This window comes from Anser brachyrhynchus (assembly GCF_964034855.1).
Source record: "Anser brachyrhynchus genome assembly, chromosome: 11".
In the NCBI taxonomy this organism is placed as follows: Eukaryota; Metazoa; Chordata; class Aves; order Anseriformes; family Anatidae; genus Anser; species Anser brachyrhynchus.
In genome coordinates, this window is record NC_137706.1 from 6,810,024 (window position 1) to 6,826,302 (window position 16,279).

Genomic DNA, 16,279 nt, shown 5'->3' on the forward strand with positions numbered 1-16,279 from the left:
TGGCTTTAAAAGAGGGGAGAGCAGTATATTCTAAGCTGATGAATGTGACTACAAAGCAGAGCATATAGGGCAGACCACCTGTAGGGAATGATCTATTACTTCTTATAAAACCTGGTTTTATAGCCTGCATTTGTATTAATTTAGCTCAAGACAGCATTTTTTATCTTATTTTACTTAGAAAAGCAAAACATGTAAAGTAATTAGAAGCCTCATTTTCCATCTTAGTAATTCAATATGAACTACTACCACTTGCTTGATAACAATCATTTTTAACTCATGATTTAAAACTCATTAGCATAGCCCTGTCTTACAGAAAAGAATATGCCAAGTGTTTTTCACATAGACACATCATTTCTGATTATTTCAACTCAATTTTAAAGGATCTTTGACAGGGCTACTGAAAGACTTGTCAAAGAACAGGGAAACATTATGACATTCTTTCCCCATATTCCTTTCCACAGTATGAAATATGAGGGACATTTCTAATAGAATCACGACTAATTTAAGACATAGTTAATCTTTAAGGCTGCTGTAGCTGGATGGGTTATCTCTAACACATGGCAGCTGTTCTCCAACACACATCTGTAATCAGGTTCTAACACATACCCCAGTTATTAAACAGAAACTTTTTGACTCCAAAGCAAATGCATTGCAAAGCGTGTTCTTTTACCAGCTACAACAAACAAAAGAGGCACTTGAATTTCAATAGTTTTTTTGCTTTTTAAGTGTCCAAAAAATTAAAAATGTACCTGGTGCTTTCAAAAATTCTATTCATTTTTTAGCTGAAGAACAAAGAGTAATTGAATGTAAACTGCCTCCCTAAAATAGTATTTTAGCTTTAGTTCTAAAAAACTTATTCGCTCTCTAGCATGAGTAATTGAAATGGATTTGTACTTTCAGTTAACATACATCATCAGAGCTATTACACATACATCTGTTAAACAAACCTATTATAGTTACACAATCCACTAAAAGTTGCATGATGGTATAGGTAAAATGTGCTGCATATGGTGGGCCAAACCCTGCCTCCTGTACACACTGAGAAGTCCTGTTGAAGCCAGCAGGGTTATTCATACTTTTGGGACAAACTGCACTGATCCAGTATGTTGGATCACTGCTCTTCTGGGGACCGTGTATAGAAGAACCAGGTGTTCTGAAATATCTGGGATAGGTGCATTTTGACGGAATGTGAAAACAGAGCACTCCCCGTGACATCTTCTTGACTCTCCTCAGCAGTATGATACATCTGCTGTACTTCCATACAGCATTGAAGTGAAAAGGAGACAAATAGTAAATGGGAGCTGGAGCTAACCTCCTGGAGTGGGGCTGAATCTCAAAAGCTCCGTATTCAAAACCAGGTGTACTACAGCAACACACATCAATGCGTACAACAGAAAAGACATTTCCAAAAACTAGCAAGTATATGCAGTTACCCTCAAAGGTCGGCTTTTATCAATGCCTGTGGTAAAGACACTTTGCTAAAATTCTGCATTATGCTATAAATTCAATAGCAAGCATCTTCTAACCATGCTGTCAGGGCTGGCCTATTAAGTGATGGTACCTATATTTCATTTTGGAACTCGGCATTTTTCCATAACATAAAAAGGAAAAAAAAACGGAGCTAATTCTAGGTTCTCAATATCTTTGCATGCTCACACAGTCAGGATCCTGAAGTCCTCTGGGAAAAAGGACGGAAATTACACATATGAACTAGCCTCTAGAGACTCCTAGAGATCTTTGAGGAGAACTGAGGAGTAACAGCTCCCAGGGACTGGGTGCCTTTGTGGCACTGGAGGGCTTCAAGCCCTTTTGGTGAGAAGGCACAACCTCCTTGAAAGAGCCTCCGAGGGGATCCCTGCGGACCCTCCCAACCCACTGGAAGCTTTCGGATGTGCGCTGACCTGTTATAGGAAGGAAACAACATTCTGAAGATATTTACTTATTTCTAACTAATCTGGCCTCCTCTTTTGTTTCATCTGTACAGAAGCTGGCTTTGCCATACTGTGTTCAAAGCTACACAAGAGCATTTTAATGCACTTTAAGACGTTTTCCCCGTTTAAGGCTGGTACTCCGGAAAGAGCAATATGAACAATTTCACTGTGGGGAGTAAGCACATTATTTTTGCTTTCACAAACTCTAGCCCTTCCTCTTTACTTGTCTAGTGATCCCAAACTGAAAACATGCCAAAACACTGCAATATAAATGCTTCATTGGTTTTGTCAACCAAGTAAGAAAAAAATGTTTTCACGCAATCACTCTGTAAGCCTGCAAAGCATTAACAGTATTAAGAAGGAAGAAATACACTGAATTTTTGAATGATAAAATTGAAAGGAAAAGATCTATAAAGCCTACTAAAAATAGAATTACCCAACATAAGAACTAAAGCTCAAATCTGGCCCCGAGATCCACACAGAATCAGTGGTCTACCTGTATGAAATAGTCAGCAGCTGGGGTTCACATCGGGGTTTCAGCCAGCATGGAAACAGTAGGGAGGTCTGTCATTTTCCTAAGTGAAAAAGATGCTGTCTTTGTCAGGAGGACATTGGAGTCTGTCTCACACTGCTACACCAAATCTTCAAGTCTGATATAACTGCAGAGTTTTATGATAAACACGTTGTGCAAAGTAAGTACAGACAAACATACAAGGGCAAAGTTCACTATGTTTATAGAGTTCTTATGGCAGGTGAAAACTTTCAGGCAGTTCGTTACAGGTATTTCTCCTTCTTTAAAGAAATAACTACTTGTTTACATTACTCGCAGGACTGATTCCGTTTCTTTCATATCCAGCCACCTAGCTCCCTTCCCTTTCATTTTCTGATGGAGACAGAAGGACAATCTAAGGAAGAACCAGCTTTGCATTAGTTGGTCCTGTCAGTAACATGGTAATGTCTTGGCTCGTAATTATTTCACTTACCACAACACTGCACAGGCTACAGTCATCCCAATTTACGAGACAACGTTCTGTCACATTTCACATGCTCGGTGCTGGAGATCTGACAGACTATTGACACGATCCAAAATCAAGCAAGGACAAAAACAAACTTAAAAGGCACTGGTAGCATGAACAGCAGGATACCTGCACACTTCCAACTCTGCTAAGAAAGGCAAAAAGTCTCATTAGAGATAGACCTAATTGTCTTCCCAACTGATAGAGATAAAGCAATAAACAGGAGGAAAGGACTGGCAAAGGTAACAAGATACTGCCAATGGTGGACAGAGGGTTTACATGAGTTAGGACTAGGGAAACAGCAATACCGGAGAGTCAAGCTAAATACATCTAGGTCATATTTGAAAGCTTTATCTTGGCTCTTTAAAAGATATTATTAGTTTACTTACAGGTTATTGTTTTTTTTTCCTTTTCACTAAGACCAATCAACAACAGTGTGGATGTTTTACTAATTTATGGTGATTCTAAGTTTTGCTAAAGCAGGTGAGTGGGACTGGTGTGTTGTAGTTCCTCCCATTAGTACCATGTTGCACGTAAGTGCTGCAGGATGCGATACTGTACCGCCTGCACCACATTCCTGGTCATGTAGGTGGCCTTTATACCAGTGAGCTGTATTTGTAAGCCATGGGTTTTGCAGGTAAGTGATCTTCAAGATCGCTACTTGGAAGGCACATGCACAAATGGGGATGTCATTGACAATGCCTTACTTCTTCCAGGCTCCCACTGCCTAAGCTACCATTTCTAAACTGTGATTACTGGGCTTGGGGGAGTTTTCTTCCATATCTACGAAACCAATCACCTATTTGTCTAATAGTTCTATCTGTCTACGTTGGATAGGCAGGAATGAAGGTTTCCCTGAATCAGTGTGGTGTGTGCATCCTTCCGTCTGTAATTTTGATAAGAAATGTGGTGGTATTTCAGCAAAACAGGAAGCTTTTAGAAATCAAAAGAGGCAGCACAGAGAAAACAAAAGGTTCACATTGTGTTACTGCAGAAAGTATGGAAAACACTAGTTTTTTGAAATGTTTAAACCACAGTGTTTGTTCCTTTTTTCTCCTGGTTTCAAGCCTATGTGGCTAAATACAGGCCCTTGTTTGCTGTCTCAGTTAGCATATTTTGTTCAAATATTACTATAATACAATAGCTTGAGAAGTAAGACTTGAGATCAGAAACTCAGCAATGGAGCTTATATCTGTTCCACGAGGTGTCAGATGGTCTGCAGTGGAACATTTGGAGTGGAATTCAAATAGACCTGAGGTTATAAGAGTTATTCAACAGTGAGTTAATGAGAGTGCTCCTTTATAAAATGGAGAACTACAGAGTGCTTTTATGGAACCGTAGCTTCTTTGAAGAGCGTTTACTATGGAAACCAAGTTCTGTGAAAGGATCCAAAATACAAGGGAAACCACAGGTGTGGTGTCTGAACCAGCTTTCTGACCAAGGAAACAAGAATTTTAAAGCGTGGTGGCAGGGGGTGATTGGATAGGAAGATAAAAATCCTCGTTCAACAAAAGCAGTATCTGGTATCCTATCTTGAAGACTGCAGTTTTTAGTGATAAAGTGCAACCTGCTACACTCCTCCTCCATATGCATTTCCCTGGCTTGAGAATATTTCATTAAAGATGATTTTTAAAAAGACTTAGCCATTTAAAGAGTTTTTTCATTCATCACATGGAATTGTAGGCTCTACTGATCATTTGTCTAGCTGACCTCTCCACAGAGAAGTGTTGGAAACAACATTATAGAGACTGAAAAAGCAGGTCCACCAAGGAATGTCTGGATCTGCCAATGGACACAGAAAGTAATGACTCTGCTGCAAAGTGGTACAAAGTCCTGGTGCAAGCACGGGAAATGGCCACAAGGCAAGAAGCCTTAGACTCCTCTCTGAGAAACCCCAAACTTACATATCAAACTCCCACAGGCAAACAAATCATCCAAATCCTGATGGATCAGGAAACAGATACGTGGGGTCATGCTTACTAAAATCTCCATGTCTTTGATAACACCTCTGTTTATATATCTGGAATGTGTTTCCATGCACACACCTGGAAGGTGTTCACTTCCTTTATTCCCTGTACCTACAAAAAAAGAAGCTTCATGCAAAACGCTTCAATAGATACAAGGTTACAAACATGCACTAGCCATTTCTGCATTTTATGTTACGTATGTTGTTGTTAATATAAGCCTTTTATGAAAAAGGAGGCCAGTTAAAAAAAACAGTCTATCCGGTTTGTTCACCAGAACTAGACAGAAAGCAAAAGAAAATATATGCTGCTTTACAACTTATTGTCAACCAGGTGAATTGAAAATGTGCTGAGTTACACATTTCATTATTACATGCCCACACCCAAAGGATGCACAGGGAGTGGAGATGAAGAGAACTACATGTTCCTTCTTCAAATTGCACCTATTATCTAATAAACTAGTAGAAACATTTCCCACAATAATAATATACATAAGCCTCAAAAGCTGTTTATTTGGCAACCTTGATGTATGTATTTCATTAAAGTATTAACTGGCATATCACTCTACTAGCCTATTGCAGTGATTTAGGGACAAACAAAACAAGAACCAAACAAAAAAACAGAGCTGTGTTTTGTCCATATTGTAAGCATAGCCAAAAAGTAACATGGATGGGCATTTTCCTGGTGAATTTAAGCAGCTTTAGAACCACAGACCGTTTACACGAATGACACAGATGAGAGCGTTTGTCTTGTCTTACAATATTGGAAGTGAAGACAACTGGATTCTATTCTACCACAAACATCAATCAGTAGAGCTGCCAACTAAATTCTGATGAAGAAACTAGTTATAGAAAACAGCAAAAGTCAAAGGACTGGCAGAAATGTATGAAACTGGATCACAGATTATGTTTAAAAAGTTAAAAAAAGAATCAGAATGACTTTCCAATTAAATCATTTGAATGCAGAAATTAGGAAGAAAAATACTTTGCACTTTGAGTTGTCAAAAAGTATAATAGCTCCAGTAACTTCAATAAATCTTACCAAACTTCTTCTAGGCCGTGCAAAACTAAGTATTACCTTTTGGACTGCCATTTTATACCTGGTATTACTGCAAACCAAGCCTGCAAGCTGTCCATGTAGTTCAGAAACCACTTCCTCTTACACATGATTCGCAGATGACTTCATCATGCTCTCAGAAACGGTTATTTCTGATTACATCTAAAATGAGTTGTACCACAGGCCTAAAACCTTGGGTGTTGAGTACTTCATTTGGATATTCTGGAGGAGGGATCTCAAATGCATTTGGCAAGCAAGACTGATAATTATATGCTAGTTTTACTACCCTAATGAAGAACTGCCCAAAGCGCTGTAACTGTTCAAATTGTTTTGAAAAGAGACTTGCTTTGGGAGCATGTAAAGAATCACGTTAAAAATACTCCATTTTTCCTTGCAGCTTAAGCAGGGAAACCAAAACACACAATATTCCACACACAAAAAAAGCCAGAAGGGACCTTTGTATAATTATGTTTTATGGTTTCTTTTTGGGTCACAAATGACCACACTGCCAAAAGCATAGCACATCAATGATTACCCAGGCCTATTTATAATTCCCATATGCCAAACAACTGTGACAGAAGGCTCACCATAAAGTGTCATTTTCTGTATATAAATAATATAGTTTTCTGAAGTGATTCCACAAATAGTAGTGCTGCACATCTGCATTAACATCAAAAAACAGGTAAATATGCATTAATGGCATTTTTTTTTAAATAGTCAAGTTTGTAGTTTCTCTATGGCTACATTTAGTGTAGCTGGCCTGGTTCAATCTGTGCATGTTTACTGGGCATAATGTTACTATATTTACATTACTAGTGTATCCAAATATATTTTGGGGAGGGTAAAAAACTGAGGGAGTGGTGACTGAGTCAGGATCCCACATATAAGATTTCCATTTGGAATAGGTTTCCCAAGGTATCTAATTTCACTTGCAGCTCTGTATGTCTGGGATTTCTCAATGTCTAATTGATGGAAAATATGTCTGTGTTTTAATCCAATTCCTAAAAGGCATTCACTTTATATGGTTATAAGTACTTTAGTTGGATATGCCAGCAGACTTTTTGGTATTGCCATACCAAAGAAACCATGCTAGATTTTCCGTAATGGGCATAAATTCCTGTGGCTGCTGGGTCTTGGCTTTTTTAACTAACAACAATATACTGTTAGGAGTCACAAAAGTGAAATGTATATTTGAAATTTATTTCCAGAAGGTCTATATGGATCAAAGAAAGCCCTGAGTTAAGAATGAGTCCTGCAGGAGTGAAGGAAAGAAACACAAAATAACAGGAAATCTATTGCTTTGACATGGTAAGAAGGAGAAAGAAATTTCTAAAAAGAAGCCTCATTTGTTAGCACTGAGTCCATGCACATAAGGAAGAAGCATTTCGCTAGGAGAAAAAACAAAACAAACAAACAAAAACAAAACAAAAACACAGAACAACAACAACAACGAAAAAAATAAAAATAAAAAACAGATCTTTTCAACTTAGGTTTAAGAGGATCGCACTCACCCCTGATTTATCTCCACTGTAATCACACTTTACAGTAGTTACTTCGCCTGTAAACCATCACACCTGAATCTGCTTCTGCAAAGGCAGAATTAGAAGCCCAGGGATGGGCACTTGCTTCTTTATCAATTCCTTTCCAACTAGGGCCAGTGGAATGGATAGAAGGGAGATAAATTACTATGCAGAACTGGAATACACCTGTCATTCATCTGCTCTATGAAACGGATCACTGAGCTCTGGATTTGGATCACAAAAAAGATCACAGAGAAAAACTGTTGATAAATGTAAACAAAGTGGAAAAATAATAGCTATTAAAAGATGTGACAAGAAAAAAGAAATAGATATATTCACATAACCAGTTTCATATGCAACTGCAAAATCATCTCTTTTGGGTGTACTTGGCTCCAGACTATTGGAAGGGCCCACGTTCAAATTCTGATGTAGCTGGGAAGTTTAGAACCTCATCAGGCTATTCAGCAACTAGTGATCCATCCAGACCTGTGGTTCTGATCAAGGCCCATCCATGCCAATGCAGATGAAAGAGCACTTCAGCCAAGATTTTCCAGACACACCTCACCTAGCCCCCCCTTCCCACCCCCCTCCCCCCCAATATTCCATGTTTCTGAAAACAAAATTACCATTCTGGTTTTATATTTACATTGCTCCAGGAATGTGTAATTTAAAACTTGAAACTGTTATAAGCTTGTGCCTTATGTTAAAATAAATATGGCTTACATATATTGTTTGTACACCAGCAATTCAGATAAGCTTATTTGTAAGCTAAGTATAGCACTAATCACATGAAGACATGGGTATAAAATCCTACCATCACTATGAATAGCTCCCGTTAACTGTGCACATAATGGCAGATTCTCCCTATTTTCAGTACTTATGATATTGAAAGCTCTGAAGAATTACTGCTTAGGGAAATCCATTACCAAACTGTCTGAGAATCCAAACATCCTTACTCCAGGAAGGAAGAACTATATGAAACTGCCATCTTCCACTTACAGTATAGTATAGACCAAATTCAATTAAATCCATGTAAACAAAGCTGCAAACACTCACAAGAACAAAAATGATGATGTCTTGCCACAGAAAGAACAGCTCCCCTGGGAAAAGATTAAATCAATATCTTTAACCTTTACATTCCAGAGGACTGCCAAATCACCTCACTTTGGCAAGGACGCTCATGTAAACAATTAAATTAAATTCAATTAAATTAAAAATCTGTGAGATAAACCTAGTTGAATTGCTTCTGGGAACGACTCTTGTAGGTATAAATCAAACACCAATGCAGGGGAAAAACATAGTAACAATTCCTGTAAATCCAAAGTTCATTATTCTTGAGACACATCCAACTAATTAACTCCATGCAGATCTTAAAAGCAAGTATCAAGTATGAATTCATGCCAGGTCCAACCATGCTAACAAAAACAAGACAAGTAGCACCCCTCAGCAGGGCTTCAGCTGGAACACCAAGCCAAGAAAACAGTCCAATACGCTGTGACACACTGAGTTCGAGAAGCCTTGCCTCAGTAGGAAGGTGACTTTGCCATTTCAATGACAGAACAGGTCAGGTACATACAGGTGAATGTGTATGCCAGTAGTAGCATCCCAGCTAAAGCACAGGTGAAAATGTTAACTTCTTAAACTCCTTGAAACTCCCAAGGTACATGTGATTACAGCTAAATGCAATTACACTACTTCTGCTACCCAGCACTAGCCATACACCTGTTTTTACACAGCACTGAATTGCACCATTTAGATAGGTCTGTAGTTTTAATTCTGAAAGTGGATAGTTTCAGCCTGTGGGGAAGTTTCAGATGACTGGGAGACCAACACATCAGAAAATGCCCAGAACAAGAGGCACTGGGCACCAGCTGGAACACAGGGGGTTCCAGCCAGACATAAGGAAACCTTTCTTCACCATGCGGATGCCGGAGCCCTGGCAGCGATTGCCCAGAGAGGTTGTGGGGTCTCATTCTTGGGAATAGTCAAAAGCCACCTGGGCAGGGTCCTGGGCAAGCTGCTCTGGGTGCCCTGCTTGGGCAAGGGTTGGGCCAGAGGGACCCGGAGGTCCCTGCCAACCTCAGCCTGTTTGTGATGCTGTGATCTGCGGGAGTTGAACAACAGGTTCTAATGAACATCTTAAAATCTATCAGTGTTCTTCACAGTGTTCTTAAAAAATGCCTCAGTCCAGCTCTCCTTTGTCAAGGGTCAAGATCTGAAAGAGCAGGTGAGTATCATAAAAGAGACATACTTCTCCAAGATACTCAGGAAGATAAAATTAACTCCAATTCTAATTCCATCACTTGCCTAGGATGAAAGGATGATACACAGCCACAAGAACAAACCCTGGATGAACAAGTGCTATGGGCATGGTGGAGAGGTGCAGTCTTTGAGAGGTTCACTCTGTTTTGAGGGTTTGGGTCTAACAGCATTTCTCCATGCTCCACTGGCAATTAGGCTCAACAATTATACAGAAGATAGCACTTGTGAATCAAGTTTTTTTCCCTCCAAACATGCTCTGAGTGGGTTGAACAAAGCTGTGCTTCCTTGCTGGCCTGTCACATGTGGTCAGCTCTTGGTGCACACAGACAGCTTATTTACTCGAGAAAAATATACACCTGGCTGTACAAATGCAGCCCTTACCAGGTTTCTTCAATTATCATGTCTCAGTCTCTCAGTGCAAACCATTAAGAAATCACACTTTATTCTGGTACTGTCACTTTGATACCTCCATTTTACAGCTGGTGGACATGAGACAACTGAAAAGTAGGCATGTCCTTGCCCAAGTCAGAGGAAAGTTTATGGCCAAATATGTTCTCATTAGCTTTCTGGCACAGATACTGGAACTACTGCTGGCCTGTACGTGCCTGTATTAGCGAATGGTTTGCATAATGTTCCTACTGCATCTCTAGCTGGAAGCTGTTCTGGCTATGACTTTTGCCATTTTGAGGATTAAGCATGCCTTTGAAAGATTAAGGTAGAAATTTTCAAAGGACTGAGGAAGACAGGTGCTCAAATCATAACAGAAGTCAGTGGAGTTAGCTGCTACAGATTTCTTCTGACATTCCACCTTAATGCATTTTGGTTCTAGTTCAAACAGGACATTTTATGGAGTCAAATCACGTTCGGAGTATCAGAAGCCACATTACTAACTTAAATGTTGCAATTGCTAAAGTGATTAATGCTTCAGTTCACAAGCCAGAAACCTTCAGACCCCATTTCCTTTCCACGTGTCAGCCAGGTTAACAAAACACAGAATGTATCGCCTGGCCCTCAGTTCATCTTCAATAGTTCCTGTCACTGAGTCATTTGCCTCTACTGGTATGACTTCACACAACACCAATCTCTTAATGACCTAGCACTGGCTTCAAAAATGCAGATGCACTACGTCTATGAAAACTGCAGTAATGGAGAGACTGTGAGGCAAAGGAAATACTTACTTGTATTACACATTGAAACTGTTAAGCTGGACAGCAGTGTTACTTACCTTTTTGTGTGTACACACTGGCCACTGAGCTTCATTGTGACAGACTTGCTTTATTGTGGTATGTAGTAAAACCCAGCTGGAAAGTGCAGCTGTTCAATACACATGGCAACACCAGGAATGGCCGAGCTATGACAGTTTCCTTCTCTCTCAGAGCTAACATCATACAAACTGATATTTCAAGAATAAATCCTGTCTTCACCTCAAGAGGTTAGATTTGGCACAATTTTGTAAAGGAGGGAAGGTATAAGCTTTGCAAAGAGATTAAAAGGGGGGGGGGGCACAGCAAAACAGTGATTATCTGCAGAACTACTCTGCAGAATCAGCTTCCTCTGGAAAGGTGCACAATAGCACATAAGAAAGTAAATATGTTTAGGATAGGTCTGGGAAAGGACGATGATCTACTTGAATCTCTTTCTTCTGAAGCAACCTCTTTTCCTTTTCTAACTGCCTTCCTCTTGCCACTTAACAAGCAGAAAAACTGATTGAGAGGAAGAACACTAACAATGCGGGAGCTATCTGTGAATGTGGTATTTAGACAAACCACAACTTCTCATGCTCATTATCTCCTCACCAAATGAAGTCTTCTTACCCACCTGTGCATTGTTCTCATCCAGCTGCCCTACTTCTGTTTATTATGTAGCATTCATTAACTGGTTCTAGAGATAGCAGTTGAGAGTGAGTAATTATCTCCCTAGCAAAAAGAATAAGGGTCAGATTCTTAAAGGTGACTGTTGAAGGTTTCAAAAGAAAAAAGAAAAAACAAGAGGGACTATTTTGCAGCTTGGCGCTCCATAAAGAAACCCTGTATTCAAAGAAAAAGAGATACTTTATTTATACTCTAAAAATCTTGCAGTACCTAAACAGATTTTGATGGTACACACAGATTTCAGGGGCTCTCCCTTCTGGATTGAAAAAGTACAGCCACTCTGTGTGCTCTTTATACAGAAGATCAATTCAGCTATAAACAGTATCTCGGAGTCTTCAGAAGTGTTGCACTAAAACTTCAGCACATGGTATCATGCATTCAGGTAACATGACTTAAAATAGCAATAAAGATATAGTAGGATAGTATTTACCACCTACTTGCCATCGAAGGGCTTAGCTAAGGCCACTGGAGGGTTATTAATCTGGTTGCTAGAACATACTAAGTGTGCTGTTGTAAGGTTGCTGCTATTGTTACCCACACTAGCTGTTTATTATTATAATATTAACTTCCTAAGCTCATGATACAATCTTGGCTGAGAATACTGTAATAGCTCTATTTTATTTTAGTATTCCTCTTGAGTAGTTTCCTTGCTAGAATTTATAAAATGCCACTAGTTGCAATGATGAATCTTTAAGGCCCACCGCAGCCTCCTGCTATGCAAAGTGGTAAGACAAGGGCAAGCAAAGATGGTGCAGTCTAAGCAAAAGGACATGGTAGCATTAGTATATCAACGTCTAAGGGGCAACTTTCACAAAAACAAAGTCATCAACAACTCAACAAAGGTCTCCTTTAGAGCAGTGAATGCTTCACATACTTAATTTTTTTTCCTTCATCTCCTAACATCAGGGAAAAAGAAGAGCTTCTCTCACCCTTCCTACAGAGCTCTGGCCTCCTGGCTCCAGCAAGCATGTACAGAAGAGTAAGCTCTGCTTGTTACAAAGCATGGTCTTACCTTCCCTTCAGACTCATTCCTAAACGTCAGAATCCTTCTCTTAACACGAGCTGGACCTGGCCTTCTAAACTGAAAATATGTCTTAATAAATAATACTCTGTTCTTCTACATAAAGAATAATGCAAAAGCCTTTCAGATAAAGAAGAAAGACTTTCCAAACTAATTTTCACATCTCATGAAGCAGCTATTACTAAGGACAAGCCTGCATTTCATGAGGGGAGAACAGACAGAAGGAAAGGGATCATGTTTAAGAAGACTCTGATTAAGTTCTACAGCAAGAGAGCGAGAAATAGATTTGCAAAGTGTGAATAACTCAGTAGAAAAAAGATTTTCTGATTGGAAGTTATTAGCATTAACACATTAAAAATGTTAAGCAGTAGCATCAATCAGTATTACTACATCATCTTCAGAGCAATCTGAATTGAAGATCCATCTAAAAGAAGCACATTTGTTAGAGCCTGGATATCACCACAATAAAAGCTTGCTAACAGAAAACAAAGCAGTTACATTCAAGTAGCAGCAGGGGCTACTTTGTCCCACAGAAAATTCAATGAGCTGACAATGCCAAAACATACCCTATATACTGTTGTTGGCAGCAGTAAAAATTAAAAATCAGGAGCACATGCAGTAAACACATAGTACCCAGGTGGTCTACATGACAGTTAGAAAGCCATCTATCAGAGGGTGGGTACAGAACATTCATGTCATCAGGAGAAAGGGGAAGCTTTGTTCTGAATGCATGGAGCTGACTAAAACCGTGGTAGTAAGAATGCACGGTATGCCAGTACAGCTAATTACCCTAAACCCAGACATAGAATATTTTAGTAAAAGATACTTGTATCAGTGTACCTGTACCTAAACTAGACAGGTGCCACTTGGACCAGGACAGCAAGCAGCAGAGTAGCAGATGCAAACTAGCTTTGACAGCATCGACTGAGTTCGCTCTCAGATCAGCAGCGCTGTATAACAACAAACCCCTCAATTTCTGCTTGCAGGACAGCTTCTGAGGCAGTTTACCGCTGTAACAAGTAACCACTCCCTAATCTATATCAGAAAAAAATGTAAGCAGTCAGAATTGCTGAACCAGGCTAATTGGGCTGCTTTTGCCAGAAGGGGACCAAGGCACATTCGCACAAACCATTGTATCCACAAGTGGGAGCTGGAAAAGGACTTGTATCACTTCATTTTCTGTCTTGGTTCTCCTTCTATAGATCAGAGTATTTCTATGCCTTGTTCAGATATTGAAATATTAAAAACTGTGAATTACTTGGCTCTGACAGTAATGAGGGGAAACCCTCCATATGACTATGATAACACATGGATAGATTCTGCTCAAAATCTGGCATTCGTCCTTACTCAGATGAAAAGATGTCCTTACTCTCCCAAAAGACAGTCTGATCTCTGCTGGCAATTATGCCCCCTTTGAGACATCACAGTTTGTGGACGAGGTAAGGAAGGGATTATTTTCTGTGCGCTGAGAAATATTCATGAAGGGTCACGCTTGGAATATTCTGTAACCAGTTACAGATAATAGCAACAGCCAAGCTGATGCCAAGACCGATCAAGTTACTCCAAAATATCTTTCATTTATACTTAATTTGACTTATTTTTTTCAGTAATTGGTACTGAGTCCTTTAAATTAATCTTTTAAATTGTTAATTTGAAGTATGAGTTGGAAGTCAATTTAAACACTAAGTGGGACCTACATGAACCTATTAACAATGAGTACTCATCTAAGCTATGGCTCCCATATTAGAAGCACACCAAATCAATCTTGACATGGGCTATTATACTTCCGTTGGCAGCACAGCACTGTGTGCTGATCAGGAATGAAAGATAAAATGTTAGATGAAAATCTCAGAACACTGTGAAAACTCTTGGCAACAAGTTTCATTATTAGTCCTCCAGAGATACACTGCACGTCCTGATTATTCTTCCATTTGCATTATTATTTTTAAAGATTTTATTTGCAAATTACATTCCTTATAGCTTGTACCTTGGGAACAGCAATCATCCAATAAAGAGTGGAGAAGAACACAAGTCAGACCCAGGTTCTTGTCCTTCTGCAACACCTCTGCTTTTGCACCACTGTAGGAAGAGCAGAGTACCTTTCTAACAAACTTTGTACTGCCGGATGAAAAATGATCACATACATACACCTGTACAGTTAAGCAGCTATTAGAAGCTGACACATTACTGTGGCTCCTCAGACTGAAAAAAGGGTTTATGTAGCATGGGTTTCATTACAGTGTTTTTCAAGAAAACAAATCTGTCTATACATATCACGGGAATCATACTTGAGTCCAGCTAGCAGAACTACAGATTCACGTTGTCTTTCAGGAAGAGTCTGACAGATACGAGCTGATAGATCTAAGTTGAGTGTAGTGGTTTATAATACTTATTAGTAAGCAAAACAGATCGTGTTTAGTAAGCAAAGCCAGGACTTCTTCCAGAAATAAATACAGTTGGGGCGGGTAATTGTTTATATCATTCAAGCTCTTTTGGAAGCACTAATAATCTACAACTAATAAAAAAAACACATCACGGAAGTAGCCGGCCTGCTGGCTAGGGACCGCAGTATGGCATAGGACAGTGGCCTATAAAAACATTACCAAAAAAAGTACAAATAGTAAAAGTAACATGAGTATATGCTTCACAGATATATCAGTATGCATCAATGCCCAAGTGCAGCAGATTCTCAGTCACTGGTAGTGCCCTACAAAGTTGTTTTTTGTGTCTAGTGTTTATTAAAAAAAAGTTTGTAATTCTAACAATAAAATTTTGTAAAACAGTTGTTTACCAAAATGCTCTGAACTTTATTTACCACCTCCCTCTTCAATTGCCAAAGTATACTGAATTCCAAAGTGAATTATGGAGTGTTTTTTTGATGATTACATGTTAGGTGGTTACAGGAGATTCAGAAACACTGCATTAAGGAGATAATAACCTTAATAACATACTGGTTAAAATTCTATGACGTGAATAATCTTAATATTTCTGGTGCATTTGAGTCAAGGAAGGATGGGCCACTGTACAGGGAACAATAAAAATATTCCCTGGGTTACAGTCAGCTCATAATTCATAGAATAGCACTATCAACCAAAGTGTTTTTTGTTGTTGTTTTGTTTTGTTCTGTGTTTTTTTTTTTTTTGATTAATCGTCTGCCAGAGCCAGAGAGTTTGAGGCTAATTGTTCCATTCTTGACTGCAGAATGAATTAGAGAACAATGTGCAGTCCTAAACCAAGAAGGGAAAACAAAGCAAAACCAAGAGCCCATAATGAATGGTGAGCTAGGTACTTTGCTCTTCTATTCACAAAGATGTTGTGAAAATGGCTCCAAGGAACAGCAGGCATAAGAGATAGATAAAATCCTACACCACATGGTCATAGGTAACCGGACTCACATTGGACAGCTTGGTTAATGGAACAATACGTTTGAACAAGGAAGAAAGGAGAGCAGCATCACATTAGAAGGTTAACTCAGATTTAAGAAGTAACTGACTGAGGCAGCAGGTGACTGAGGAATGATGAATGGGCAACAATATAAAACAGACACCTTTCATTATAGGGAGAGGAAAACTACTGTTTAAAAGGATATTACAGAGCAGTTCTTGTGGCTGTATCTCTGCTAGCACCATAAATTAAAA

General features: G+C 39.1%; 1 protein-coding gene across 9 annotated transcripts in view; it reads right to left on the bottom strand.

The window, feature by feature from the left end:
- Nucleotides 1–16,279, bottom strand: part of RORA (RAR related orphan receptor A) — a 432,323-nt gene that overhangs the window by 81,332 nt on the left and 334,712 nt on the right. The window contains exon 1 of one of the 9 annotated variants that reach the window (XM_080608110.1): nucleotides 9,064–9,106. The exons of the other annotated variants lie outside the window; for them this stretch is intronic. Within the exon in view, the coding sequence (XP_080464236.1) occupies nucleotides 9,064–9,091 (28 nt within the window). The 5' untranslated portion in view covers nucleotides 9,092–9,106. Of the gene's footprint in view, nucleotides 1–9,063; nucleotides 9,107–16,279 lie in introns of those variants that run through there. 9 annotated transcript variants of the gene reach the window in all.